General features: G+C 36.6%; 1 protein-coding gene across 3 annotated transcripts in view; it reads right to left on the reverse strand.

Moving 5' to 3' along the window:
• Positions 1–6,294: 6,294 nt before the first annotated feature.
• The window catches only part of CHIC1 (cysteine rich hydrophobic domain 1), a 65,660-nt gene continuing 46,701 nt past the window's right edge, over positions 6,295–25,253 (reverse strand). For 2 of the 3 annotated variants that reach the window (XM_040999510.1, XM_040999508.1), the window contains 3 exons: positions 14,470–14,526; positions 14,138–14,197; positions 6,295–12,204 (listed from right to left, as the gene is read on the reverse strand). In XM_040999510.1, coding sequence (XP_040855444.1) covers positions 12,154–12,204; positions 14,138–14,197; positions 14,470–14,526 — 168 coding nt within the window. In that variant the 3' untranslated portion in view covers positions 6,295–12,153. The remainder of the gene's footprint in view (positions 12,205–14,137; positions 14,198–14,469; positions 14,527–25,253) is intronic. The other variant, XM_040999509.1, reaches the window with a different exon arrangement.

The following is a 25,253-nucleotide window of genomic DNA, read 5'->3' on the forward strand; positions in this document are numbered from 1 at the left end:
ATCTGATATAACATCCCATCGGAGGCCGAGAACTCAGAGGACATCCACACAGGATGGAAGAAACTGAATCCTTCATTGTAGGATCCAAGGCCATCGGAACAACAACCAGGAAACCTGAGCGGTCTTCAGAAACAGAACAATGGACTCCCTTTCGGACTAGGTAGAGGAACTATCTCTGGTTCTTACTTGGCTCCAACTTCGGGTCCCCACCCTCTCTGCAATGACCATGAACAATGCTCCAGAGCCACCCCCCCAACACAAACACACACACTCACAAATTGGAATGGATAGGCAGAGAGCAACAAGGAACAAGAAAGGCTTGGTCAGCATGGACTCACACACCTTACTAGGTAGGACATGGGGATTAAGTACTCCTCACCAAGGTATAGAAGATTTCTCTGCACACTCTTCCTAAAACTGTTTCGCATCTCAATTGTTGAAATGTCATTGAAATAGTCACAGGAAGTTGTTAAGACCATGCATCCAATTTTGACAAATTGGTTGCTCACTACTTTGTCAATTTATCCCTTAACGTTACATATTGTTGCTGATGTTATGTTGGGGCTTTTAATTGATCGGGATTCTACTCTGTTGGCTCTGTCTTCGGACCGGGGAGGGTCTCCCCAAGAAGCCGCTGAACTTGACCGGACCACGAGATGCTGGACTCTATGCTTGGTGTATGCTTGCAATGAAGGAATCTCAACTGAACCTGAACTGTGGTTGGCGCAGCGGTGGGGAGGAACCCACCATGGGGGAGGGTTGGAAGAGGGGTGGGAGGAATCCCAGTGCCTATAATACTGTGTCACATAATACAATAAATATTTTTTTTAAAAACCCTTTCACGTTAATTTTAAACAACTTTAAACAAATTGTGCACAGAAGGAACATTTTTCAACAGAATCAAGAGAATGTGTGATAAACCCATAGCCAGCAAAGACTGAGTGAGGAAAAGCTGGAAGCATTCCCATTAATCTTTGTCTCTCATTCTCCTTGTCTTTAAATTGACTTTTCAAGTAAACTAGTCCTGAGCCTGCTGCAGTAGCCTAGCAGCTAAAGTCCTCACCTTGAATGCCTCAGGATCCCATATGGGCACCGGTTCTAATCCCGGCAGCCACTCTTCCCATCCAGCTCCCTGCTTGTGGCCTGGGAAAGCAGTCGAGGATGGCCCAAAGCCTTGGGACCCTGCATCCGCATGGCAAACCTCGAAGAGGCTCTGGGCTTCTGGCTTCAGATTGGCGCAGCTCTGGTCATTTTGGCCACTTAAGGAGTGAACCAGTGGGTATATCTTCCTCTCTGTCCTCTCTGTATATGTCACCTTCCAATAAAAATAAGTGAATCTTAAAAAAATAATAAGTACTTAAAAATTGTGTTATATTCATATTTTATACTTTTACAGAACCATGATTTAGTTTCAAAGAATATGTATGTAGGAATATATGAAAGTATGTGGTAAACAGTATAATTTACTTTTCCTTTGAATGAAAATTTGTTGCAGTGGCTTAAGTCATTGCTTAGGATGTCTGGAGTGCCTGGTTTGAGCACCAGCTACCCCTCTTCAGATCCAACTTCCTGCTAATACACATCCTGGGAGGTAGATGATTTCCGAAGTACTTGGTTCCCTGTCTCCTTTGTATGAAATCCAAAGAGTTTCAAGCTCCTGGCTTCAGTCTGGCCCAGATCTGCTTGTTGCAGGTATTTGGGGAGTGAACCACAGGATGAAATTTCTCTTTCTGCATTTCAAACAGATTGAAAAACAGAAAATCGTATTTTCTGAAAAAAAAAATGCAGACAATGTTGCACAAATAAATGTATTAAAATTGCAGTATATGGTGGAAATTTTACTTTCTCATATTTGTTTGCCTTGTATTTTCTAATGGAAGCAAGTATTTTTATAATAAAGAAAAAATCTCAATAGTCACATCTTTAAGATTTATTTTAAGGGCACAACTATAGAGGCAGAGAAAGGGAATCTTCCATCCTATTCATACCCCCAATGACCACAATTACTAGGGTTAGGTCAGATCAAATCCAGAGCCAGGAGCTTCTTTCAGGTCTCATACAAGGGTGGAAGGGCCCAAGGGCTACTTTCCCAGATGCATTAACAGGGAACTGCGTAGGAAGTGGAGCAGCCAGTACTCGAACCTGTGACCATATGAAATGCTGGCACCATCAGTGGTGGCTTAACCTGATGCACAACACCAGCCCTAGTTGCCACACTTTTCATTAAGAAGACTCTAATATAGACCCTATTCAACTATAAAATGACTTAATTCTAGTTGCAATGTCTAAACACTGAGTTCAGCTTATCTTCGAAATGCTTTTCCAAATATTTCCACGTCAGTATCATTTTGATTAAACACAATGTGAGAAAAAAAAATCAGTACTCCTGTCTCCATCTAAAAAAGAGACCACAGGTTCTGCAGATTTCTAACAAGACTTCTCATCATGTTAGCATCACCCTTGGTGCTATCATCCTTAAGAGATGAATACTGCATTGATCAATACTTTGTTGAAAAGATGGGAAGCACATAAAGGCCCAGTATTGTGGTCCAGAGTGTAAAGCGGCCATCTACAAATTTGTCATCCCATATGAGCTCAGGTTCAAGTCCTGGCTGCTCCGCTTCTGATCTAGCTCCCTGCTAATGCAATGGGACAATGGTAGATGGCCCAAGTACTTGGGCACATGCAAGTACTTGGCATATCTAGATGGAGTTATAAGCTCTTTGCTTTGATCTGGTGTAGACTTCACTGAAGTGGCCATTCGGGGAGAAAATCAGTTCTCTTTCTCTCTCTCCTCTCTATGTTGTTTAAAGAAACAAATAAATACATCTTTAAGAAAAAGATGTGAAGGCTCAGAGTAATTTTTTTTAAATTTCACTAAAACATGATTGCTTTATTTTTTAAACTGATTTTATTTGAAAGGTAGAGTTACAGAGAGAAAAAAATATAACATAGGGAAGAAACCTTCCATCACTGGTTCACTCCTCAAACAGCTGTAATGGCCTGTGCTGTTTCAAGCTGAACACAGGAGCCTGGAGGTTTTTCCAGGTCTCCCATGTGGATTAAGGGGCCCATCCATCTTCTGCTGCTTTCCCAGGCGTATTAGCAGGGAGCTGGATTGTTAGTGGAATGACTGGGACATGAATTGGAGCCTCTACGGGATGCTGACATCGTAGGTGGCAACTTAACCTGCTACCCACAACATTGGCATCAAGGTTCAGTTCTAAAATAATGTGTTAGTTTTTCCTGCTTGTGATTATGTTATAATAGAGACTGTGACACCACCATAGTATTTTGAAATTTACTTAGTATCGTAAGCACATTGATCATTTCAGAGGCCTAATGATTCCAAATACCCAATGTTCTAAGAATCACCTCATGGAAACTCAATGTCAGAAGTAGATGAAACTTTAGGGATTGTTTGAGGGATCTAAAACTCAAGTGCCCATAATTAGATACAACTGATGAATGAAATAGCTATGTAAAACAGTTACCTGTGCAAACATGCACCATGTATACACATTCTCCTTCATAAAATCCACAATAACTAGTTATAATAATGTAAGAATGCACGGTGTGTATAAGCATTTTTCACCCAAGTTTGAAAGAAACACAGGTTCAAGAAATGCTTTGCTTTTAACTACACCATAAGAAAAATAACCTAAATCTCAGGGAGATGAGAATGAACAGCAGTGACCCTGAGAAAATAGGAAATAAATGCATCATCTAAAAGGAACAGATTGCTCCTGAAGTGTTTTTAAGTGGGATTTCTTACAAGCCACCAGCAACCTGTGCTTCCATTGTGAAGTCTATTACTGGCAACTACTTCAAATCGAGGTTAAAAAAAAAAAAAACTATGTGTGAGGGATGGATATGTCTTAGGCTTATAACCTTGATGCAACCCAACTCCCAAAATAGGTATGATGAACAAAATGAGACTGAGTGTTCTGACCTGTGCTAGAAGTTGCTTGGGTTACGAGGGATTACAAACACTCTGGTCATCATAACTGAAGAATTCTAGTAGCCCTCAGGAAACTTCCCACATTTATGTAATTATCTCATGAACTCTTTCTTTTTGTTGTTGGTTTGGTTTTATTTTTTCTTTATCTTTTTTAAAAAAATATTTTATTTATTTATTGGAAAGTCAGATATACAGAGAGGAGGAGAGACAGAGAGGAAGATCTTCCATCTGATGATTCACTCCCCAAGTGAGCCCAATGGCCGATGCTATGCCGATCTGAAGCCAGGATCCAGGAACTTCTTCCAGGTCTCCCACATGGGTGCAGGGTCCCAAAGCTTTGGGCCATCCTGGACTGCTTTCCCAGGCCACAAGCAGGGAGCTGGATGGGAAGCGGAGCTGCTGGGATTAGAACCGGCGCCCATATGGGATCCTGAGGCATGCAAGGTTAGGACTTTAGTCGCTAGGCCACGCCGCAGGGCCCTATCTTGTGAACTCTTAAGCATTATTTAATGCAGATTCAAAGGCTTATGCCTTCTGCCCTCAATGTGAAACGTAATGTAAAAACATTTCCCACATAGACTATGCTACTTCACTTTAAAGCAGGCATCCACAAGTAGAGATTTTTGCCCAATCAATCTAGTAAAGCTTAAAGCAAAACATGTTAAAACTTCTTAACCAGCATCTCATACTGGAGTGCCAGTTTGAGTTCCAGCTGCTCCATTTCTGATCCAGCTCCCTCCTAATGCACCTGGGAAGGCAGCAGATGACCCAAGTGCTTGGGGCTCTGCACTGACTTAGGAGATTCAGATAGAATTCCTGGCTCCTGGCTTTGTCCTGCCTCAGACCTAGACATTGCAGCCACTTGGTGAGTGACCCAGGGGATGAAAGGTCTCTCTCTCTCTCTCTCTCTCTCTCTCCCTCTCTCTCTGTTAAGCCATTTCTCCGTCACCCTTTCAAATTAATCAATTTGAAAAATGTCTAAGGTTTAGGTGTGTCATCTCTGTGTTAATGTTTTGAAACTTAAAAAGTTCTTTTGAAACACTTTGTAAAATTGCCAAAGACACCAGGAAACACTGAACAGTTTCTCTTATTAGATTTTATTTTGTTGATTTTGATGGAATTTACAAAAAGTAGGCATAGGATGAAAAAAAAAACCCTATTATTTCATGTTAATCAGGTTGATTAGTAACTCAAATAGAAATTCAATGCTTGAATTTCTTACATAATATGCTGGTAAGGAAAGCTAAAACTGCTGTCAAGGCTTCACTTTTCCACATTTCTTACTTAGGAAGGTAGAGCTGTACTTGTACAACACTTTTATAATTCACAGGTAGGCACACAGGGTGAATACAGGGTTTCTTAGAAACCACTTTCTATATTTCTATATTTAGAGAAAGAGAAGTGAATGGGTGTTTTCTATTTGATTATTTGAAATGCAGGCAGGGAGGGGAGGAGTAAGGAAGAGAGAAACAGGGAGAAAAGAAATTTATCTTCCTTTATCTTTCATTCACTCACTAGTTCTCTAATTGGTCATGACAGTCAGGGCTGGGCCAAACTGAAGCCAGGAGCCAGAAGCCAGGAGCCAAGAGCCTTTTCTGGGTCTTCAAAGTGTGTGTAAAGGTGTCCAAAGACTTGAGCCATCCTTTGCTGCCTTCCCAGGAGCATTCAAAGCCAGCTAGCTTGGAAGTGGAGTAACCCAGATGTGAACTGGTGCCCAAATAGGATGCCAGCATTCCAGGCAGTGCCTTAACCCACTGACCACAATGCCAGTTCCTAGAAATCACTTTCCATTTAGCCAAATATTAAACGCTAGGCATAACAAAGGTTCATATAGATGATCTAGTATGAGGTACTTATAGATCAGACACAACATCAGCAATTAGTCGTGGGAAGGGACAGCATTTAAAAAGATAAAATTTTTAAAAGGAAGCCCTGGGGCAGGCATTTACTTGACAGGGTGATTAAGATGTCCAGTGTCCTTAGTACCTGGGTTCATTCTTGGTTTCAGTTCCAGACTCCAGCATCATGCTAATACAGACCCTGGGAGGCTCTTGTACTACTATACCTGGATTGATTTTCTGGTTCCCCACGTTAGCATAGCTGACTCCAGCCATTGAGGGTATTTGGAAAGTGAATCAGTGAACGGAAGGGTCCACTCTTGCTCTTTCTCTCTAAGTCACTCTCTCTCTCACACACACACATACAAATGTGCACACATGCATACATATATATTTAAAGGAAGCATCAAGTAATTACCTTATAACAATACAAGTATATGGAATGGAAAATAGACACACACCCATAAAAAAGAAAATCCCACACAATTCAATTCATTAACATAGATCTGTACTTTATTTTAATTTTGCATCCTGAGATAATAAAGTTTTATCTGACAAGTGAACAATGACAGAAGCAGCAGTGAGTTCCAGAGAGGCAGGTATCCTTCATTTTGGCACAGCTGTATATGGGTTGAGTTCTTCCAGGGGAGTCATTCCTGGACTCATGGGGAAAATGAATTCATTCCACAGGCTATGTAACAATACAAGATGCATGAAAGTTCTTGGTTTGAATGGACATGTCCACTATTATTCTTTTCTGGTAAAGCTGTCCCAACAGGAATCCTCTGCCAAAAAGCAGAAATCCTAGAGTTTTCATCCAGGTCTTTTGATTAGTGCCTGCTTCTAGCTATTCAGATGTCCTGTTCTTGCAGCTGAGACTCATAATTGAATGTGGTTAGTCCAAGGATGGCAAACTATCTCATAGATTACATATTTTCAAACATTTGGAACTTGTTCCAAAGTCAGGCATTAAAATAATTTTATACTATTTGCTTACTGAAAAAACAGAAAATTAAGAAAATTAAGCCAAGATAAACACCAACAAATAAGCAGGAGTCAAAAGAACATTTGAGAAATTATTGCCTTGATACATCATGTTAAGTTTATACACCAAACTACTTTGAGACTTAGAAGTAGATATTAATGCCAATGCTAGAATGTCATTATAACACTTTCCACATTTGCAATTCTATGTGTATCTCTGTATGCGTTAAATTACACATTCAAATAATTTTCAGTTATATCATTCTGAAACAGAAGAAAAACCCTGAAGGCAAATTCTAAACTGAAATGATATAGCCTGATGTAATCAGAACACACACGCACACACATAACCTAGTGTCTCATTACAAGTATTTAGGGACTTGGGTAAATCATCTGTGGAGGGGGTCAAATAAGATCTCTTCACTATCTGATTTCAAATATTTACTACATTGCATGTAATAATAGCCTTTTTCTTATTCATCAAAAGCATGCTGCAATTCATAGCTTCTGGTCAATGTTAATAAACAATGTTAATAATTGAAAGAATATAAACAAATACACGGCAATCCAATGTCTTAGTTGGTTTTTGCCGCAGAAATATTATGATGGGCTTCTAGATTATTCTTCAGAAATGTTGTGAAAGGACACCCCCACTCTTGCAATCTTCATCTGCCCCAAGTTGGGAACCATTGATTTATATCTACTTGCTTTTCCTCCCTTAATCAAGTTTTAACAAAGCATAATGACCCATAATTAACAAATATGGTATTAATAACAAATTTACCACTGAAAAATAATCCACAACACTTATTCTGCAGAAAGAAAACATAACATCACACATTTAAAGAAATCTACTTAGAAATTACACAATTATGATATCCAGTATATGTTTCAATCAACCTCAGAGCCCATTAATATGTGAAAAAAAAATCCTCAATTCCCCTGTGAGGTAGGTCCCGATTTTGTCCCCACTTCAACAATGAGGACATGAGGTACAGAGGAATTAAGCAGCAGAGCTAAGAATTAACCTAGGAATGACTTGGGTTTGAATTCCATATCACTTCCCTTTCCACTTAATTTTATAAATTTATTCTGATAGATCTTTCTGAGGATATGGAACTTGATAAGACACTAGCATAGATATAAGATAGGACATGAAAGCTTTCACATAAATGCTAAAGTGGGTCCTCCTGTATCATCACTGCTGTCACAACTATGTTTCTTGCTTGTAACACCTGAACAAATCAGATTCCACATAGGCAAAGTATGTATACTTCAGTCCTCAGTTTTCAGCAAAACTATCATTTAATCTTATCATGAAGGGATAAAGTCTAGCAGGCATCAGGTTGTTTTTTGAGTCTATGTGATATCAACATACATTAACTGACAGCCAGTTGGCAAATTCAACTTTCATTGTGTGCAAGGCACTGAGAGTAGATCCAAGAACAATCATTTTGAGATTCTATGGAATAAAATTCCCCAAGAATTCCTAAAATCACAGAATGATAGCTGATTTCCGATTTCCTGTCCAACTTGAGGTTCAGTCCCACAATTTCACAGATAAGAAGACTTACATGCAATGTAAGTGACTTGCCTGGGGCCTACAGGACATTATATCATTTCTGTCATAGATTGTGAATTTGACAAAGTTCACAGAAAATGGAACATATTCTCAGGTTGTTTTGATTCTCATCAAAACAAAAAGACAGGCTCAGAATCAGTTAAGAGAAATTTGGGTTATGATAAAAGATTCATATCTTTCAATTATTTTTATTCAACCTATTACATGAACAGGGATTAATAACTGTTTTCTACAGAAAATTTCCCAAGAATTTCCTTTTAGAATTATAACAATTTGACAATTTTTGCAAAAATAGTAGACCTAATTTCAATGAATTTGAATACTTAGAGTACTAATCAAATTAGTAAAAATTTCCATAATGTGAAACTGTTCCAATTAATTAGGTGAATACAATTTCCATACCATCCTAGGACAATATAGAAACTTACGCTGAAATATTGTGTGTGGACTTTATGTTCAAGTAGTAAGGTTTTATTTTTTTAAATGGCAGCTTATTTGTAAACAAAATAAAAATGCAATGATTTCTTAAAGCTCTCATACATTTGTAAAAAACCCTATTTGTTCAAAGGCTTACAAATGTTATTAAACTTTACTCATTATTTAAAAAAATGAAAATAAAGTTCACTAAAATGGTAGAGTAGTAAATAGTAACAGCTTGATTAACTGCTCAGATACTAGTATTGATAGGTCATGACAATATGAATAGCATGTGCATTAAATACTTCAAGTGGGTTCTGGTACAGCTTCAGTCAAAAACTGTTGTCTTTTTAGAATCATTTTAAATTATATGCTCATCAGCACTAGAATTACACTAGTTTTTATGTGACTGATCTAACAATCTTCATTCTTCCTTCAGCATATTATGTTATTTTTGTTCAAAAAAGACAAGGCACTTCTCCATCTACTGCTAAAGTTTAACTACAGTGGTCTTTATCCTAAATTAACATAGGGGTAGGAGGGAACAAAGAACAGAGAACATGTTTGGGATGGAGTTAATAAATTTGTGAATGATACTTGTCCATTTTTGTTATTAATAAATCAAATGCCACTGGCTTTTAGGACAAGATTAAAAACAATCAACTGGATCAATTCAAGCCAGAATCTCAGATCAAATAGAAGCACTGGAATATTAATGTTAAAGAACAAAGCCTTGTGAGATTTACCAATTTTGGCAAATAAATACTCTGTTTCTCTAGAAACCACCACCAAGGTAGGTTTCATGAAACAATATTACATAATAAAGAAATTCACAATTATTTCAATCTAAAAATAATTCACAAAAATATTTTATTAATCCAATGAAAAAATATGAGTGTGTTCTATCCTGAGGATAAAAGAAGAAAGGTGAGATTGGAGAGGAGTTAATCACTACAGTGTGCTCTGTCATCTCAGTATTCACTACTGCCAATTACATCCAAAAGACCTCCTCTCACTTAACATTCCAAAATATCCAACCTGTTTATCAGTCCCTCGCAAAGGTAAACAGTTTGAAAAAGTAGTCACAGAAGACAGGATAAAAAGAAAATTGGGTGTTCTCTGAGTAGGTCAGAAAACTAAGATGAATCAACAAGCATAACGACCAATACAATCATCAATTTAAGAGTAAGTTTAAAAGTTAGGTTTATGTAAGCTGGCATATTGTTTATGACAAATAGTACTGTGACTTGAATTGCACTCTGTCACCCTCAGATACACTCTACTCTTGTCTCAATATTTGTTTCATGGAAACAATTCACCACTTTCTGCTGTTTTTGAGCAAAACCAAGTGTGATTTATACATGGCAGAAAAAGTTACTATGACTACTACTATATGGTGAAATCCCAAGGTTACAGAAAAAAAGATTTTTAAGGGCAGCCACTTAAAAAGCTACCATTGATAATTAGAAATTTTGTTAAGCTGAAAATCAATTTTAGTATTAAAATGTCACAGTTTGAAGCATAAGGTTGGTGATGTTAGCTAGAACATATACAACAGATACAATATTTCCCTGACCTTAGCTGTAAAACAAGACATTTGGTATGCATTTTCAGAGGTTTCCACCTTGTCTATAAAAATATATCTTCTATTTTGCGGCAGGCAGACCTTTGACATTTGCAGGCATATACAATATATTAAAAGTTAGAGATGTGAGGAGTCTAGATGGCATGGGGATAATGAAACTCTACAAAGGAAAATGGAAAAAGCATTTGTGCAAATAATTACCATCACATATCAAGTAGTGGATTTCAAATTAGTCATGTATTTTTCAAAGTGGCTTAGAAGGCTTGCCCTTGTATGCACAAATGATTATTCTCCTTACTGGGATGAATGCTTACCTAAAAAGTTTACTGAAAGCACTGAGTAAGATGACAAAGTAATTTAATTTTAGCACATAAATTATAAATAATGCCTACACTAAGGCATACATTTACAGTTGAGTTAACATAAAACTTTTGTTATGCTCAAACTCCAAATTCTAATAGAATTAAGAGCACGGTGCTCTCATCTTAATTGTGAGGAGAAACAGAAATATGCACAAATCAGTCAAGTGGCTATATGTGTGGTGAATTTATAAACTAAAATATTTCTGTCTAAAAACTTATCTTTTCCATTAATAACATCCAAATGTTTAAAAAAGGTCCTCAAATACAGATTGAGAATATTTGACCAGTTATGAATCAGTCACTAGATGTTAAATTTACCTTTTCAAAATGAGTTCTTTCTCTTTTATTAAGTAGAATACTGCAACTTGAAAAGTAGGTTAACAGTGTTTTTAAGCCTCCCGAGACATCTGAAATCTTAAAGGTCATAATTGTGTATATTTCCAAAGGAGGAAAAGGATACATAAAGGGAAACAAATGATGGCTAGTGAGGCTGTGAAATGTGTCAAGTGTCAAGTAAATTCTGTTGGGGATGGAGAGAGAGGATAAAATGGGAAATGTTGAATTAAGTGGGAAAAGTAAAGTTCTTAGTTTCAATTTTAACCCATTTGTTATAAAGGGCAACCCTGCCCTACACCTGAAATTTTTAACATACTTGTTATGGCTCTGCCATAAAACGGCATGTTAACAATCTCTACATTCAAAAGGATGCTTGCAAACCTCTTTCTTATTAAAATCTATGCAGAATAGTTGGCAATACAGTAAGAGTAATATTACATTCTGTAAACCATGGCATACCACATTTTACATTATGCAAAGAGACAATATTTACAAGTCTTTAGGAGTTTGAATATATTTCATCCACTAACAGTTTAGCAAAGTGCAGGACAAAACCAGTGCTAGTAATTGCATGTCCTTTAAAAGCAGAGTAAAATCATTTCTAAAAGCTACCAAAAGCTTATTTAAGTGTGTTCAGTAAGGGATTACAGAGCAATAAGTAGCCTAGAAAAATGATGCATATTTAGAAACAGTGAGTATGAAAATTATAAGGCAGCATGCTGAGAACAGGTTTTTGTGGGGTTTTTTTGTTGTTGTTTGTTTTTTAAAACACCAGCGTTGATGTTTTATCTTTAGTGGTAAATATATATATATACAAATATATATGGATACATATACACATATGTATATGCTGATGTGTATTTTTATTTAAAAATTGAGAGTGCAAAACACAAGCCTCATTTAACAACAGAAAAGATGTGCAAATTTTTCTTCTTAAACCAACACAAATAGAAGAGCAAGGAGAATATTCTACCATTATAAAGAATAAATTGAACACAGTAAAGGAGACCATCTTCATTCCAAAATCATCTACAAGGCACTAAGGGTAGGAAATGACAGGAAACACAGAAGTGACTGAATAACACTTCTCAGTCAGGTCGAAAAATGGGATATTTTGGTAAGAATTCTATTAGTATTACCTGTAAAATAAAACAAATGAGAGCATATTGACAGAACCATTTTCACTTATTTATAACATATTTTCAATAAATTCTAGAATAATTTTTCATAGGACTATATTCTTTTTGATCCTACACTATACTATAGATACTATATCCTATATTATACTGTACTATATACTACCCTATTCTACAGCATAAATAAGTCAAAACATGAAATAGAGTTAGATAAAGACCTTATCTCATGTTGGGATTAAATTGACAATTTAAAAACTAAACTGGGAAACAAAACTAATTGCAGCTAAGAGTTTTTATTCGCCTGATTTATGGTAACTACTTGCTTTGACTCAGAGGAGCAAATCCTATTTATTACATTATTATGTTCTTCTCCCACCTACCTTTTTTTCTTTGCAAAATAGAAAGGATTAAAACTGTTACATAAATGAGGAAAAATGTTTATATTTTAATAGAATATAAATAGTAGTTGAGGATTACTATCTTCCAAAAGTTATTTGTGAGAAATAATAAACTGCCCAAATATGACAATAAACATCTAAATTATTTTATATGTTTTATGCATAATCAATTTTAGATTTGTAGTCATCTGCACATTTTTCCCAAAACAATTCAAAGTATGGAGAAATAACATAATAATCCTTATTTATTATTAAATATACACTGTATTTCAGTGAAATTTTGATAAATTTAATAATATCTTGAATGTTAGTGCTGAAGCAATTAAATTGGCTATATGTAATTTATGAGTAGATTTTGTGACTGGAATTGAGAGCTCACAGAAAAAAAAAGGAACCATTAGTTTCCTCATGAAAAGTTAAAGAACAGTAACTTTGTCAATGAAGTAGTCACAGGATGTGGTTAAGAACTTGCATTTTTTTTTTTTTAACATACTGGTTACTCAATACCATGTCAATTAACTCCATAATGCTGTAAATTGTTGTTGATGTTATGTTGTAGCTTTTAATTGGTCGGGACAATATTCTGCCAGCTCTGCCTTCAGATCAGAGATGCTTTCCCTAAGAAACCATTTAATTTGTCTGGACAATAAGATGTTGGACTCTATGCTTGGTATATGCTTGCAATGAAAGAATCTTGACTGAATTTGAACTGTAATAGTACAACAAGGTGGAGGAATCCACCATGGAGGAAGGGTACGGGGAGGGGTTGGGGGAATCCCAGAGCCTATGAAACTGTGTCACAAAATGAAATGTAATTAATTAAAATTAATTAATTAATTTAAAAAGTTAATGCCAGCTAAGGAAAAAAAAACATTATGTACTAAGAATTCAGAAATCAATTCCTATGTATGTAAGGTGTTTAACAAATTTAAGAATTTTTGATTTAGAAGTGTTTTGTTCAAAAGCAGCTGGCCCCATCATAATACTCTATAGTTCATGCTTATGTTAAAATAAAATTTAGGGCTGACATGGCCCAATGGCTTAGGGCTGTTATTTGCAGTTACTCTATTTATGATAAACTTCCTGGCAAGGCACCTAGAAAGGCAGAGGATGATAACCCACACACTTGTGTGTCTGCCATTCATGTGGAAGACACAGATGGATTTCTAGGATCCTAGCTTTATCCTGGCCCAGCTCTGGCTATTGTTGGTCATTTAGAAAGTGAACCAGCAGATAAGAGATCTCATTGTCTTTCCCTTTCTATGTGTTGTTCTGTTTTTCAAATAAATAGATCAATAAATGCATAAAAAAATAAAGATTAACATTGTACAATGTTGCTATTTAAGTATACTAGCTATTGCTATTTAAGCATACTTCTCTAAGGTCTAAGTAATTGTTAGCTTTCAAATTTGGGTTTGCAAATCTAAAGATGGAAGAGAATCTCAGAAACAAGGAAGAAAGAACTAATAAACAATAAAAAATGAAATGCTGTATTTAGGTAAAAATCCAAAATATATAATTAAGAACTTCATACTTACATACTCCATCATATTGCTTGTTTCGCATTTCCTTTTAGTCAACTTCCAGTGCAAAGCAAGCTGGAAAGAACAGTTTTGTTAAAAACTTATACATAAATTTAAACTAATCATAATCCATACATTTGAAATCACTGAAAATCATTCATGAATAAGTATAAGGCTCACAACAGAGTACTGAAACACCTTGCAAACAAAATACACTAAAAACAGAGTACTAGCTCTATAATCCATTCCCTCCATGGCATGAAAAAGTATCATTTAAGTACTTATTTCATTTTCAATTTGATAATACAAATATAGGAATGATGCACTTACTCACTTAAACTTCTTACCTTGTGATATAATCTATTATTTTCCCATTCTAATAACTTCTGAATTGATCTTCTGGTCTAAGAAAAAGGATCAAGATGTGGTTACAAGATGAAATGAAGAGCTTGGTAAAATATATCTGTATTTTTCTGCTTACTTATAAGATCTAGTCATCTCCTCTTGCTGTTTTACTAAAAATCAAGGCAAAACAATGCAACTGAAAATGATAAAAAAGGAATAATATTTGGGGGATTACTATACAGTTATAATAAAATGTCTATCTATGTATCTATCTTTTATATTCTTTTTAAAATATATTTTTATTTTGAATTTTGAATTGTGTGGTACAATTTTGTGTAGGCTGGGATTCCACCCCAAACTCCCACCCCACGTCAGATTTTTCCCATTTTGTTACAATAGTGTAATCCTTCATAAGGAATCATAATTCTATCAGTTTATTGTTTAAATGTACCCCAACATTGTTGGTACAGACAATGTCAGACAGTCCAGGATCCCACTGTCTACACATGTCCAACAGTTTCATTGGGAATCCATCTTTCATCTGGAAGCAGGGATGCATGTTCCATTATACCCCATGTCTGTATGATAGACCCAAGTACTCCATCACTATACATTACCATAAGTGAGAAACCATGAAACAAGGTCCACAAGTGGTATGAGTTACAACAGCCACAACAACATCACATCTTTTATATTCTTGTATATGATTTTCAAATTAATTATGTAGAGCAGAAATAATTTTTTGCAGACTGTTCTGTATTGTGAGGCCATTTGCTTGACAACTGGAAAATGTCCTTAACACTGTGAACCTGAAATCATAATTCACTTAAAGATCTAATCTATATTTTCACATACCTTTCACAGAATTCCATTTTTAAAATAAGCATTTAATATGTCAAGCTAATCTGATCCCTCATAAAAAGTTTTGTTATTAAAGTTCTTGGGCTACAATCTTCAGTCAAGGTCTATAGATGTAATAATAATAATAATAATAATAATAATAATAAACTCAGCATACACCAGAACTTCCACTGAAAAAAGCATGTTTAAAAAAGCCAGTTGGAAACCCTGCATTTAGAGGGAAAATAAAAATTATGAGAAGCAGCAATGTAACAGGCAGAAGACAAAAGTTTCTCAATTTGTAATGGATATTTTTAAAAAAGATTTATGTATTCTTATTGGAAGGCAGATATACAGAGAAAAGGAGAGACAGAGGGGAAGATCTTCCATACATGTTTCAAACCCAAGCGGCCGCAATGGCTGGAGCTGAGCCAATCTGAAGCCAGGAGCCTGGAGCTTCTTCTGGGTCTCCCACGCGGGTGCAGGGTCCCAAAGTTTTGGGCATCCTAAACTGCTTTCCCAGGCCACAAGGAGGGAGCTAAATGGGAAGTGGGGCTTCTGGGATTAGAACTGGCGCCTATATGGGATCCTGGCACTTGCAAGGTGAGGACTTTTACCGCTAAGCTTTCGTACTTGGTCCATGTAATGCACATGTTTTACAGGGAGTAAGAAATGTTTGCAAAGCCTTTGTAAATATTAAAATAGAAAATCAAATCATTTAAGATGCTTCTCATTCTATGAAATACTTTATTTTAAAAACTGCTGGCAGATACTGCTAACTTTGAAAACTACTCTCCACAATTACATGAATTTGCAAGCCAGATAATATTTGAAAAGGTTTTTAAAGTACCAACATAAGAAACTATTCTGTTTGCTCAACTATTTAAGTTAACAATCAGTGGCCACTCAATGAAGTGGTTGATTTATGGTTGATCAGATCAACAACAATGCCAGCTACAGTATCTCTCAGGGTCACTGCACTTGATTGAATTTCTCTAGACAAAATCAAATGGTCACAAGATTCTGAATTAGTAATTAAAGCCTTCCCCTAAGGAAAGCCTGGTATAGAGGCCTTAATCATGTATTTTACCAAATATTTTAAATTCTTCCTAAAGACAGAAGGAACAACAATTTAACTCTGATACCGAAGACATTACAAGAAAATAAACATCCATATCAATGTTTAATTACACTAGCAAAGTGAATCATTACCAACTGTTATCTAGCCCTGGCGCACAAAAACAAACTAATATATTAAAGAATCAAGGACAGAAACCATATGGTGCCTTAATACATTTAGAAACAGTATTGGAAAAATCCTATATAAGTTCATGATAAAACCAAGAATACTAGGAAAAGATGGGGAGTTCTTCAAGTTTATAAAGGGCATCTATGGAAGAAGCTACAACTACCATTACACTTGATGGAAAGACTAAATATCTTTCTCTTAGGATTGAGAATAAGATAGACACTTCCTTTCTCTATTTTTCCCCCTAACAAGGTTCTGGAAGTTGCACATAGGGCAATTGCACAAGAATAATGCATGTATATTAGAAAGAAAAAGTAAAACTGTCGTTATTCACATACAACATAATCTTATACCTAGTAAACCCCAAGGGAACTCCTAAAACACTGCTAGAACTAATAGTGATTTCAACAAGTTTGCAAGACTCAAGGTTGTGGTATGTAGAATTCTGGTTTCCATGATCTTCACTTCCTAGAGTCACATTGTTAATATAACACTGCAAAAGAGACATTCAAGTATAATTAAATCTACTGATGAGGAGGTCTTAAAATAGGGAGAATATAACAGGATATTAGGGTAGAGTTAATTTAACCACAGGGGCCTTCTGGCAGGTGAAAGAATAGGGAGATCTGAAGCACGAGAGGGACTCAATTCACTACTGTTGCTATATGATGGAAACTGTCCCACAGATGGTTTAAGAAGGGGACTAGCACCATGGCTCAATTACCTAATCCTTCACTTCCAAGTGCAGGCAACCCATATGGATGCTGGCTTGTGTCCCAGTTGCTCCATTTCTCATCCAGCTTCCTGTTTGTGGCCTGCTAAAGCAATACTGGCCCAAAGCCTTGGGACGCTGCATCCACGTAAGAGACAGAAGCTCCTGGCTTCGGACCCAGGTTTGGCTATCACAGCCTTCTGGGGAGTGAACAGTGGATGGAAGATCTCTCTCTCTCCCCCTCCCTTCTCTCTGTAAAATGTGACTTTCCTATAAAAAAACCAAATGTTTAAAGAAATGAAGGTTTAAGAGGAAGTTTTTTTTCCCAAAGCGTGAATGTGATTAGAAGAAAATTCTTCCCTAGAATTTCCAGAATGGAATCGCATCCTGCCAGCACTTTCATTTTGGCCTAGAGAGACCCTCAAAAGAGAATCATTTGTACTGTACAGTGTGTAGCCTTTGTGGTGAAATAATAAGAGTGCCACTCTAAGTCACTGAATTTGTATACATTTGTTTCAACAAACTGGAAAAAACAGCATGATGATTAAATGAAATAAAAGGTAAATAAAATATACAATATACACGAATCAGAAGATTTTATATTTAAGATGGTGATAGACACACAATATCCTCTAGGACAAGTCATATGTTAGGCTATAATAAAAATTCTTTTTACAAAAATTTATTTATTTTTATTGAAAAGTCAGATGTACAGAGAGGAGGAAAGACAGAGAGGAAGATCATCCATCTGATGATTTACTTCCCAAGTAACTGCAACAGCCAGAGCTGCCTCAATCCAAAGACAGGAGCCAGGAGTTCTTCCAGGTCTCCCACACAGGTACAGGGTCCCAAGGCTTTGGGCCATCCTCAACTGCTTTCCCAGGCCACAAGCAGGGAGCTGGAAGGGAAGCTACGCTGCTGGGATTAGAACCGGCACCCATATGGGATCCTGGTGAGTTCAAGCTGAGGACTTAAGCTACTAGGCCACTGCGCTGGGCCCTGTAATAATAATTCTTACCAAATTTAAGACAACTGCAATCTTATCAAACAATATCAAATCTTATCAAACAATATAAAATATTTTCCAACAATGATATGAAATGGGAAATCAACAAACTAAGCAGTATGGTCTTGACAATCAATGGATCAAAGAAAAAAAATTAAAAAAATATTTTGCCATCAATGAAAATGGAAACATACCAAAATTTACAGGCTACGCAAAACCAGTTCCAAAAGGAATTTTATAGCAATAAAAGTCTCCATCAACAAAAAGGTAAATATTTCAAATAGAAAATCTGAAATTAAACCTCAAAGAAAAAATAAACTACATCAAAATTTTGTAGAACAAAGGAAGTAATAAAGATCAGAGCAGAGTTAGAGACTAGAAAAAAGTTGGTTTTTTAAAAGAAACAAAATTTAAAAACCTTACCAAGATTAAGAACAGAAAAGGATGGGACTGGCATGGTAGCCTAGCAGCTAAAATCCTCGCCTTGCACATGCCAGGATCTCCTATGGGCATTGGTTCTAATCCCAGTGGCCCTGCTTTCCTTTCAGCTCCCTGCTTGAGGCCTGGGGAAGCAGTCGAGCGCGCCCCAAAGCCTTGGGACCCTGCACCCCTGTGGGAGACCCGGAAGAAGCTCCAGGCTCCTGGTTTTGAAATCGGCTCGGCTCCGGCCCTTGTGGCCGCTTGGGGAGTGAATCATCAGATGGAAGATTTTCCTCTCTGTTTCTTCTCCTCTCTGTGTATCTGCCTTACCAATAAAAATAAATAAATCTTAAAAAAACAGAATAGATGACTCATAATCATAAATGAAAGAAAATATATTATAACCGATATCACAGAGAAACAAAGCATAATGCGACTAATATGAACAATTATGCTCACACTGGCAAGGAGTGAGGAGGATGAATCAATAATAGAAAAGCCCCTTATCAAAACAAACAAAAAACCTCAGGACCTGACATCCACACAAATGAATTTTGTCAAACATTTAAAGATCTAATGCCATTCATTCTTAAACACTCTTCCAAACAACTGAAAATAAATTCATTTCAAAAGGTCAGCATCACCGTGATACCACAATCAGATAAGTACACAAGAAAAATTTGTGCTAGCACCCCTAGTGAAAATAGATGCAAACCCCCTAAGCAGCATGCTAACAATTCAACAGCATATTACACATTGAGAAGAATTTCAAAGGCTGCTGCAGTGGCAAGGCACACTAGTACTCCACCTATGGGACTGGCAATCCATATGTGCACATGGTTCATATCCTGGATGTTCCACTCCCAATCAGCTCCCTGTTTATGGCCTAGAAAGGCAGTGGAGGATTGCCCAGGTCCTTGGGACCCTGCACCCACGAGGGAGACCCAGAAGAAGCACTTTGCTTCAGATTGACTCAGCTCTAGCTGTTAACTGCCATTCTGGGAAGTGAACCAGCAGATGGAACACCTCTCTCTGTGTCTCTCCTTCTGTGTGCAAATCTTTCAAACAAAAATAAATATTTTTAAAGGAAAATTTCCCATGTTTGAGTGAAATATTCTCCTGGGATGGAAAGCTAAATACACACAATTAAATATATGTAATAATTACACACAAAATGATTGGTAAGAACAATATGATTATTTTTACAAATGGAGAAAATGCACCTGACACGTCAGTATATTTCCATGACTAAATAACAACAACAAAAACCAATGGTTAGATAAAGAAGAAACACTGGTGCCATGGGTTAAGTCACTGCCAGCAATGCAGGCATCCATGAGTGCCATTGTGAGTCCCAGCTGCTTCACTTCCAATTCAGTTCCCTGCTAATGAGCCTGGGAAGTGGAACATGGCTCAATATCTGGGCCTCTGTTATCATATTAGAGATCCTGATTATTTCCAGGCTCCTGGCCATTGAGGCCACTTAGGGAGTAGGAAGGAGATGGAAGATTCTCTATGTCTTCCTCTTTTTGTTATCTCTGCCTTTCAAATAAATAACTATATCTTTAACAAAAAGGAGGAGGAGAAGGAACAATGTTCCTCAACAAAACGAAGGTCAAATGAAAGCTTCTAGGATCAGGAACAACAGTGATACCCCTTCTCACCATTTCCACTTAAAATGGATCTGGAAGTACCAGAAAAACCCAGTAGGCAACAAACAGAAACAAAAGGCATCAAAATTGAAAAGGAAAGACAGACTGTGTGCTGATAACATAACTCTACATAAAGAAAACCTTAATGGATCTATAAAAACAAACAAAATTTGTTGCAATGGATAAGTTAATTAAGGTAAATTCTAGGATACACAATCAACATGTTGAAACCAGTTACACTGCTTTTAAAAATATTTTAGTATATTTATTTATTTGACAGGCTGAGAAAGAGAGAGAGAAAGAGAGAGAGAGAGGAAGAGAGACAGAAACAGGTTGACAGAAGCAGAAGGTTTGCATCTACTGGTTCACCCTTCAAATGCCCACAGTAAACTGAGGTTAGGCCAGGGGCTGGGTCCAGAGCCAGCAGTCAGGAGTATGTCACCAATGTGACTGGCAGAAACCCAATTATCTGAGCCAGCACTGTTGCTTTCGATGGTATACACTGATGGGAAACTGGAGTCAGGAACAAGAATAGAAATTGAATCCAGGCACTCCAATATATGGGACTTGGGTGTCTTAACCATTAGACTAACCACACTCTAGTTACATTTCTATACACTATAAGGTATCTGAAACAGATATTAAGAAAGTAACCTCATCAAAAATAAACTGCTCAATAACAAATTTAAGGAAGGAGGTGAAAAAGTGAAAATTGATAAAAAAAATTTAAGATACAAATAGATAGCTGTTCCATGCACTTAGAATGGACGAATTACTGTTGTTAAATTTCCATATTTCCCAAAGTGATCTACAGATTCAATGAAATTCCTATGAAAATTCCAGTGGCATTTTTCAAAGATGTAGTAAAAAGAATTCCCAAACACATTTTGAAATACAAAAGATCCCAAATAGTCCAAGCCATCTTGAACAAAAATAATAAAGCTGAAACTCATAATGTCATTTTTAAAAAAGTTATAATATCAAAGCAGCATGGTCATATCATAAAAATAAAGGTACTTTACAACATGATAGGATAGGGAGCCCAAAATTATACCAACACCTTTATGTTCAATTAAATTTTCAGAAAGGCACTCAGATATACAATGTAGAAAGGACAGTCTATTCAATAATAGTGTTAGGAAAGCTGGACACTCACATCAAAAGAAAGAAACTGAGCTCTTATCTCACACTATATGCAAAAATTGATTAAAATTGCATTAAGTTAAAAATGTTATGCACAGCAAAGGGAATAATTATCAGAACAAAGAGATAATCCATGGAGTATAAGAAAATATTTGCAAACTAAATAGTTAACAAGGGGTTAGTAGTATCCAAAATGTGTTAGGAACTAAAACAACTGAATAGCAAGAAAACATATAAACTGATTTTAAAATGGGCAAATGAGTTAAACAGACATTTCTCTTAGAGACATACAAATGGACAACAAGTGCATGAGAAGGTACTCAACATAATTAATCATTAGAAAAATGTGTATTAAAACCACATTGAGTCATTACTTCATACTTGCTAGAATGATTATCACAAGCATGAAAGATAACATGGACTGGCAAGGATTTGGAGTCAAGAAAATTCTATACTTTCAATGGGAACAGAAAATAGTACACTCACTACAGAAAAATAGTATGGAAGGTTTTCCAAAAAACTAAAACCAGAATTATATGATCCAGTATTTTCACTTCGGCTTTATATACAAAGAAACTGAAAACAGCACATCAAAGTGATCAGCAATCTCATAGTCATTGCAGCATAATTCACAGTGGCCAAGACAGGATGAATATATAACAAAATGTGCAATCACAAGAATATCATGACATTCAGAGCCTTGGAAAAGGGAATTATGTCATTCTGAGCAATAATATGAATCTGGAAAACATTATGTTAATGAAATCAGCTAGCTAAAGAAAAAAAATACTCCATGATCTTGTTTATATGTGGAAACTTGCAGAAGATAGAATGGTGATTACTGAAGGCAGAAATAGTGGCAGTAGGGAACGGTGAGATGGGTATAACATTTCAGTTAAAGAAGAAGAATCATTTTATTGCTCCTACTGCACAGATTGTAGCTATCACTAATAAGAAAGTACTGTATATTTCAAAATTGCTAAGAGTAGATTTTTAATGTTCTTACTACAAATGCTAAATATGTGAAATGATGTCTGTGTTATTTGGCTTGATGTAATAATTCTACATTTGGATATGTATATTAAAATACAATGTACCCCTTTGGTAATTAACAATAAAACAAAATTCAAGAAAGATGGAAAAAGGACTGAATTGATTTACAGACTCAAGACAATCCCTACCAAAATCACAGCTTGCTTTATTTTGTGTTTACAAAGATTGAGAAAGTGATTTTAAAATTCATATTATAACATAAAGGGATCAAGCATACACAAATTAATCCTGAAACAAAATCTCACTTTCTCCTGATATCAAGACGTATTTTCAAGTTAGAGTAATTAAGTCCTTGTGGCACTGGCATAAGAACAGAAATATACATATATATCAAAGCCTTATTTATGTTCAATTTATTTTTGACAAACATGTTGGGAGAGTAAATGAAAAAAACTAATCACATTTCCATCAAATGATGGCAGGGAAACTTAATATCCACTGAAAAATTGATGACTTTGACTACTACCTCACAGTATGCACAAAATTTAATTCAAAATGGCTTAGGAAACTAATCCTAAGAAGTAAAATCTTAAACCTTCTAGATACAAAGCCAAGAGTAAATCTTTGTGATATTATGTTAGGCAAAACTCTCTTAGAAGTGATGAAAAAACATACACAAGAGGGTTTAAAAATCAGTAAGTGTGACTTGAACAAAATGAAAACCTTTGTTTATTAAAAAAAAAAGTGAGGTATGGACATCTCTCCAGAGAGACAACTGTTAAACTGACCAACATTAGCAAAGATTAATAGTTCAAATTGCCTGGAAATTGATATAAGGTTTTATAACAAACTGAGAAGCATTCACGCAACAAAAATCTAGGGAAAACATGTAAGAATAATGAAAGCCCATGCTATCAGTCTCAGGCAACACACCCAAATAACCACTACTGAACCTCTGTAAAGTCTTTTAGTGAGCTTGGAAGCTGAATATCAAGAAAGCCTATATCAACTAGATGGTGGCAGCTAAGTAAAACCTATTTCCACAACCTACAGCTGTTATAACACAAGACAATTGGTGCAAAGTGTAGACGCTCTTGTGATGCACATCTTCTTTTGTGGAAGAACTGCTGCAGTTGTTGGCTTGACTGTTGAGCAGTAGTAGCCATCTATCCCAGCTACCTAAAACATACCTACTTTGAGTAGATTTGACAGATTATGACTAATGGTATATCCTGCTTTCCCTGGTTCTGGAATATTGAAAGGATTATATCAGGTAGCTACTGCAACCACAAGGTGGCACTAGTTCCCACCCTTCCTCCAACGGCTGTTCCCTAGGTAAGGTAAGGTAGGAGTAACTGGTAAATGGCATATTTCCCAACCAATGCCAACATTTGCTCCACAACACAGAAGTTCTTCACAAAAGGGTGAAGCATAATGTAAGGCCTAACGTTCTAAAGAAACAACTTTAACCGGATCAGACTGTGAAACAATTTACGTCATAGGCACTGTCAGATACAACAGAGCAATAACACAGCAGATAGTAGAGGCTTGGTGTTCTGCCAGTAGAGGTAAACAAGCCACAGGTTTAACCTGGATATCAGAGATACAAATAGTAAATGTTATACAATGGATGCTGTGATGCAGCATGTTAAGGGTCGCCTGAAATGCTGGCAACCCATAGAGGTGTTGGTTCCAGTCCTGACTGTTGCACTTCCTATCCAATTCCCCGTTACTGTACCTGGGAAGGCAGTAGAAGGAAGCTTAAATACTTGGGCTCTTACCACTCATGTGGGAGACTCAGATGGAATTCCAGGTTTCTGGCTTTGGCCTGGCCCAGATCCTGCTGTTGTAACCATTTGGAAAGTGAACTGGCAGATGGAAGCTCTCTCTGTGTCTCTCTTGGGTAATGCTGTCTTTCAAATGAACAAGTGAACCTTAAGAAATAGTACACATTAGCCCAGCTAAAGCCACAGTAAAAGACCAGGAAGAAGACTGCGTGCATACCGAAGCCTATCCCTTTAAGTGTTAACATTAGATGTTGCAACATGTAGAGGAACTAGGCCAACCAAGTCAATAAACAAACACAGATAAACAACACCTCTTGGATAGAGAATCAGGGAGATAAGCACTTAGAGTTTCTTTATCATCTAAAATATTTGATTTTCTTTTTTTAAAAAATCAATTTATTTTCATTACAAAGTCAGATATACAGAGAAGAGGAGAAACAGAGAGCAAGATTTTCCATCCTCTGATTTACTCCCCAAGTGGCCTCAAGGGCTGGAGCTGAGCAAATCTGAAGCTAGGAGCCTGGAGCTTCTTCTAGGTCTCCCACTTGGGTGCAGGGTCTCAAGGCTTTGGGCATCCTTCATTGCTTTCCCAGGCCACAGGCAGGGAGCTGGACAGGAAGCAGAGCTGTCAGAATTAGAACCGGCACCCATATGGGATCCCGGTGCATTCAAGGGGAGGACTTAACCTGCTAGGCTACCAACCTGAGCCCCAAAATATTTAATTTTCAACAAAAATTATGAGACATTAACTAGGATGGTGGGTATTTAGGGCAGCAGTTAAGATACTTCTTGAGGCACCTGCAATCTATATTAGAGTGTCTGGGTTCTACTCTCGGCTTCACTTCTGATTCCAGCTTCTTGTTAATGTACACATAAGTGGAAGCAGGTGATGGCTCAAGAACTTGAGTCCCTGCTAATCCCATGGGAAACCTGAACTGAGTTCCTGGCTCCCAGCCTTTATGTAGCCACGCAACTGTGGGCACT

The sequence above is a fragment of the Ochotona curzoniae genome, unplaced genomic scaffold, assembly GCF_017591425.1.
Source record: "Ochotona curzoniae isolate NIBS_2020 unplaced genomic scaffold, NIBS_Ocur_1.0 scaffold_1852, whole genome shotgun sequence".
Taxonomy (NCBI): Eukaryota; Metazoa; Chordata; class Mammalia; order Lagomorpha; family Ochotonidae; genus Ochotona; species Ochotona curzoniae.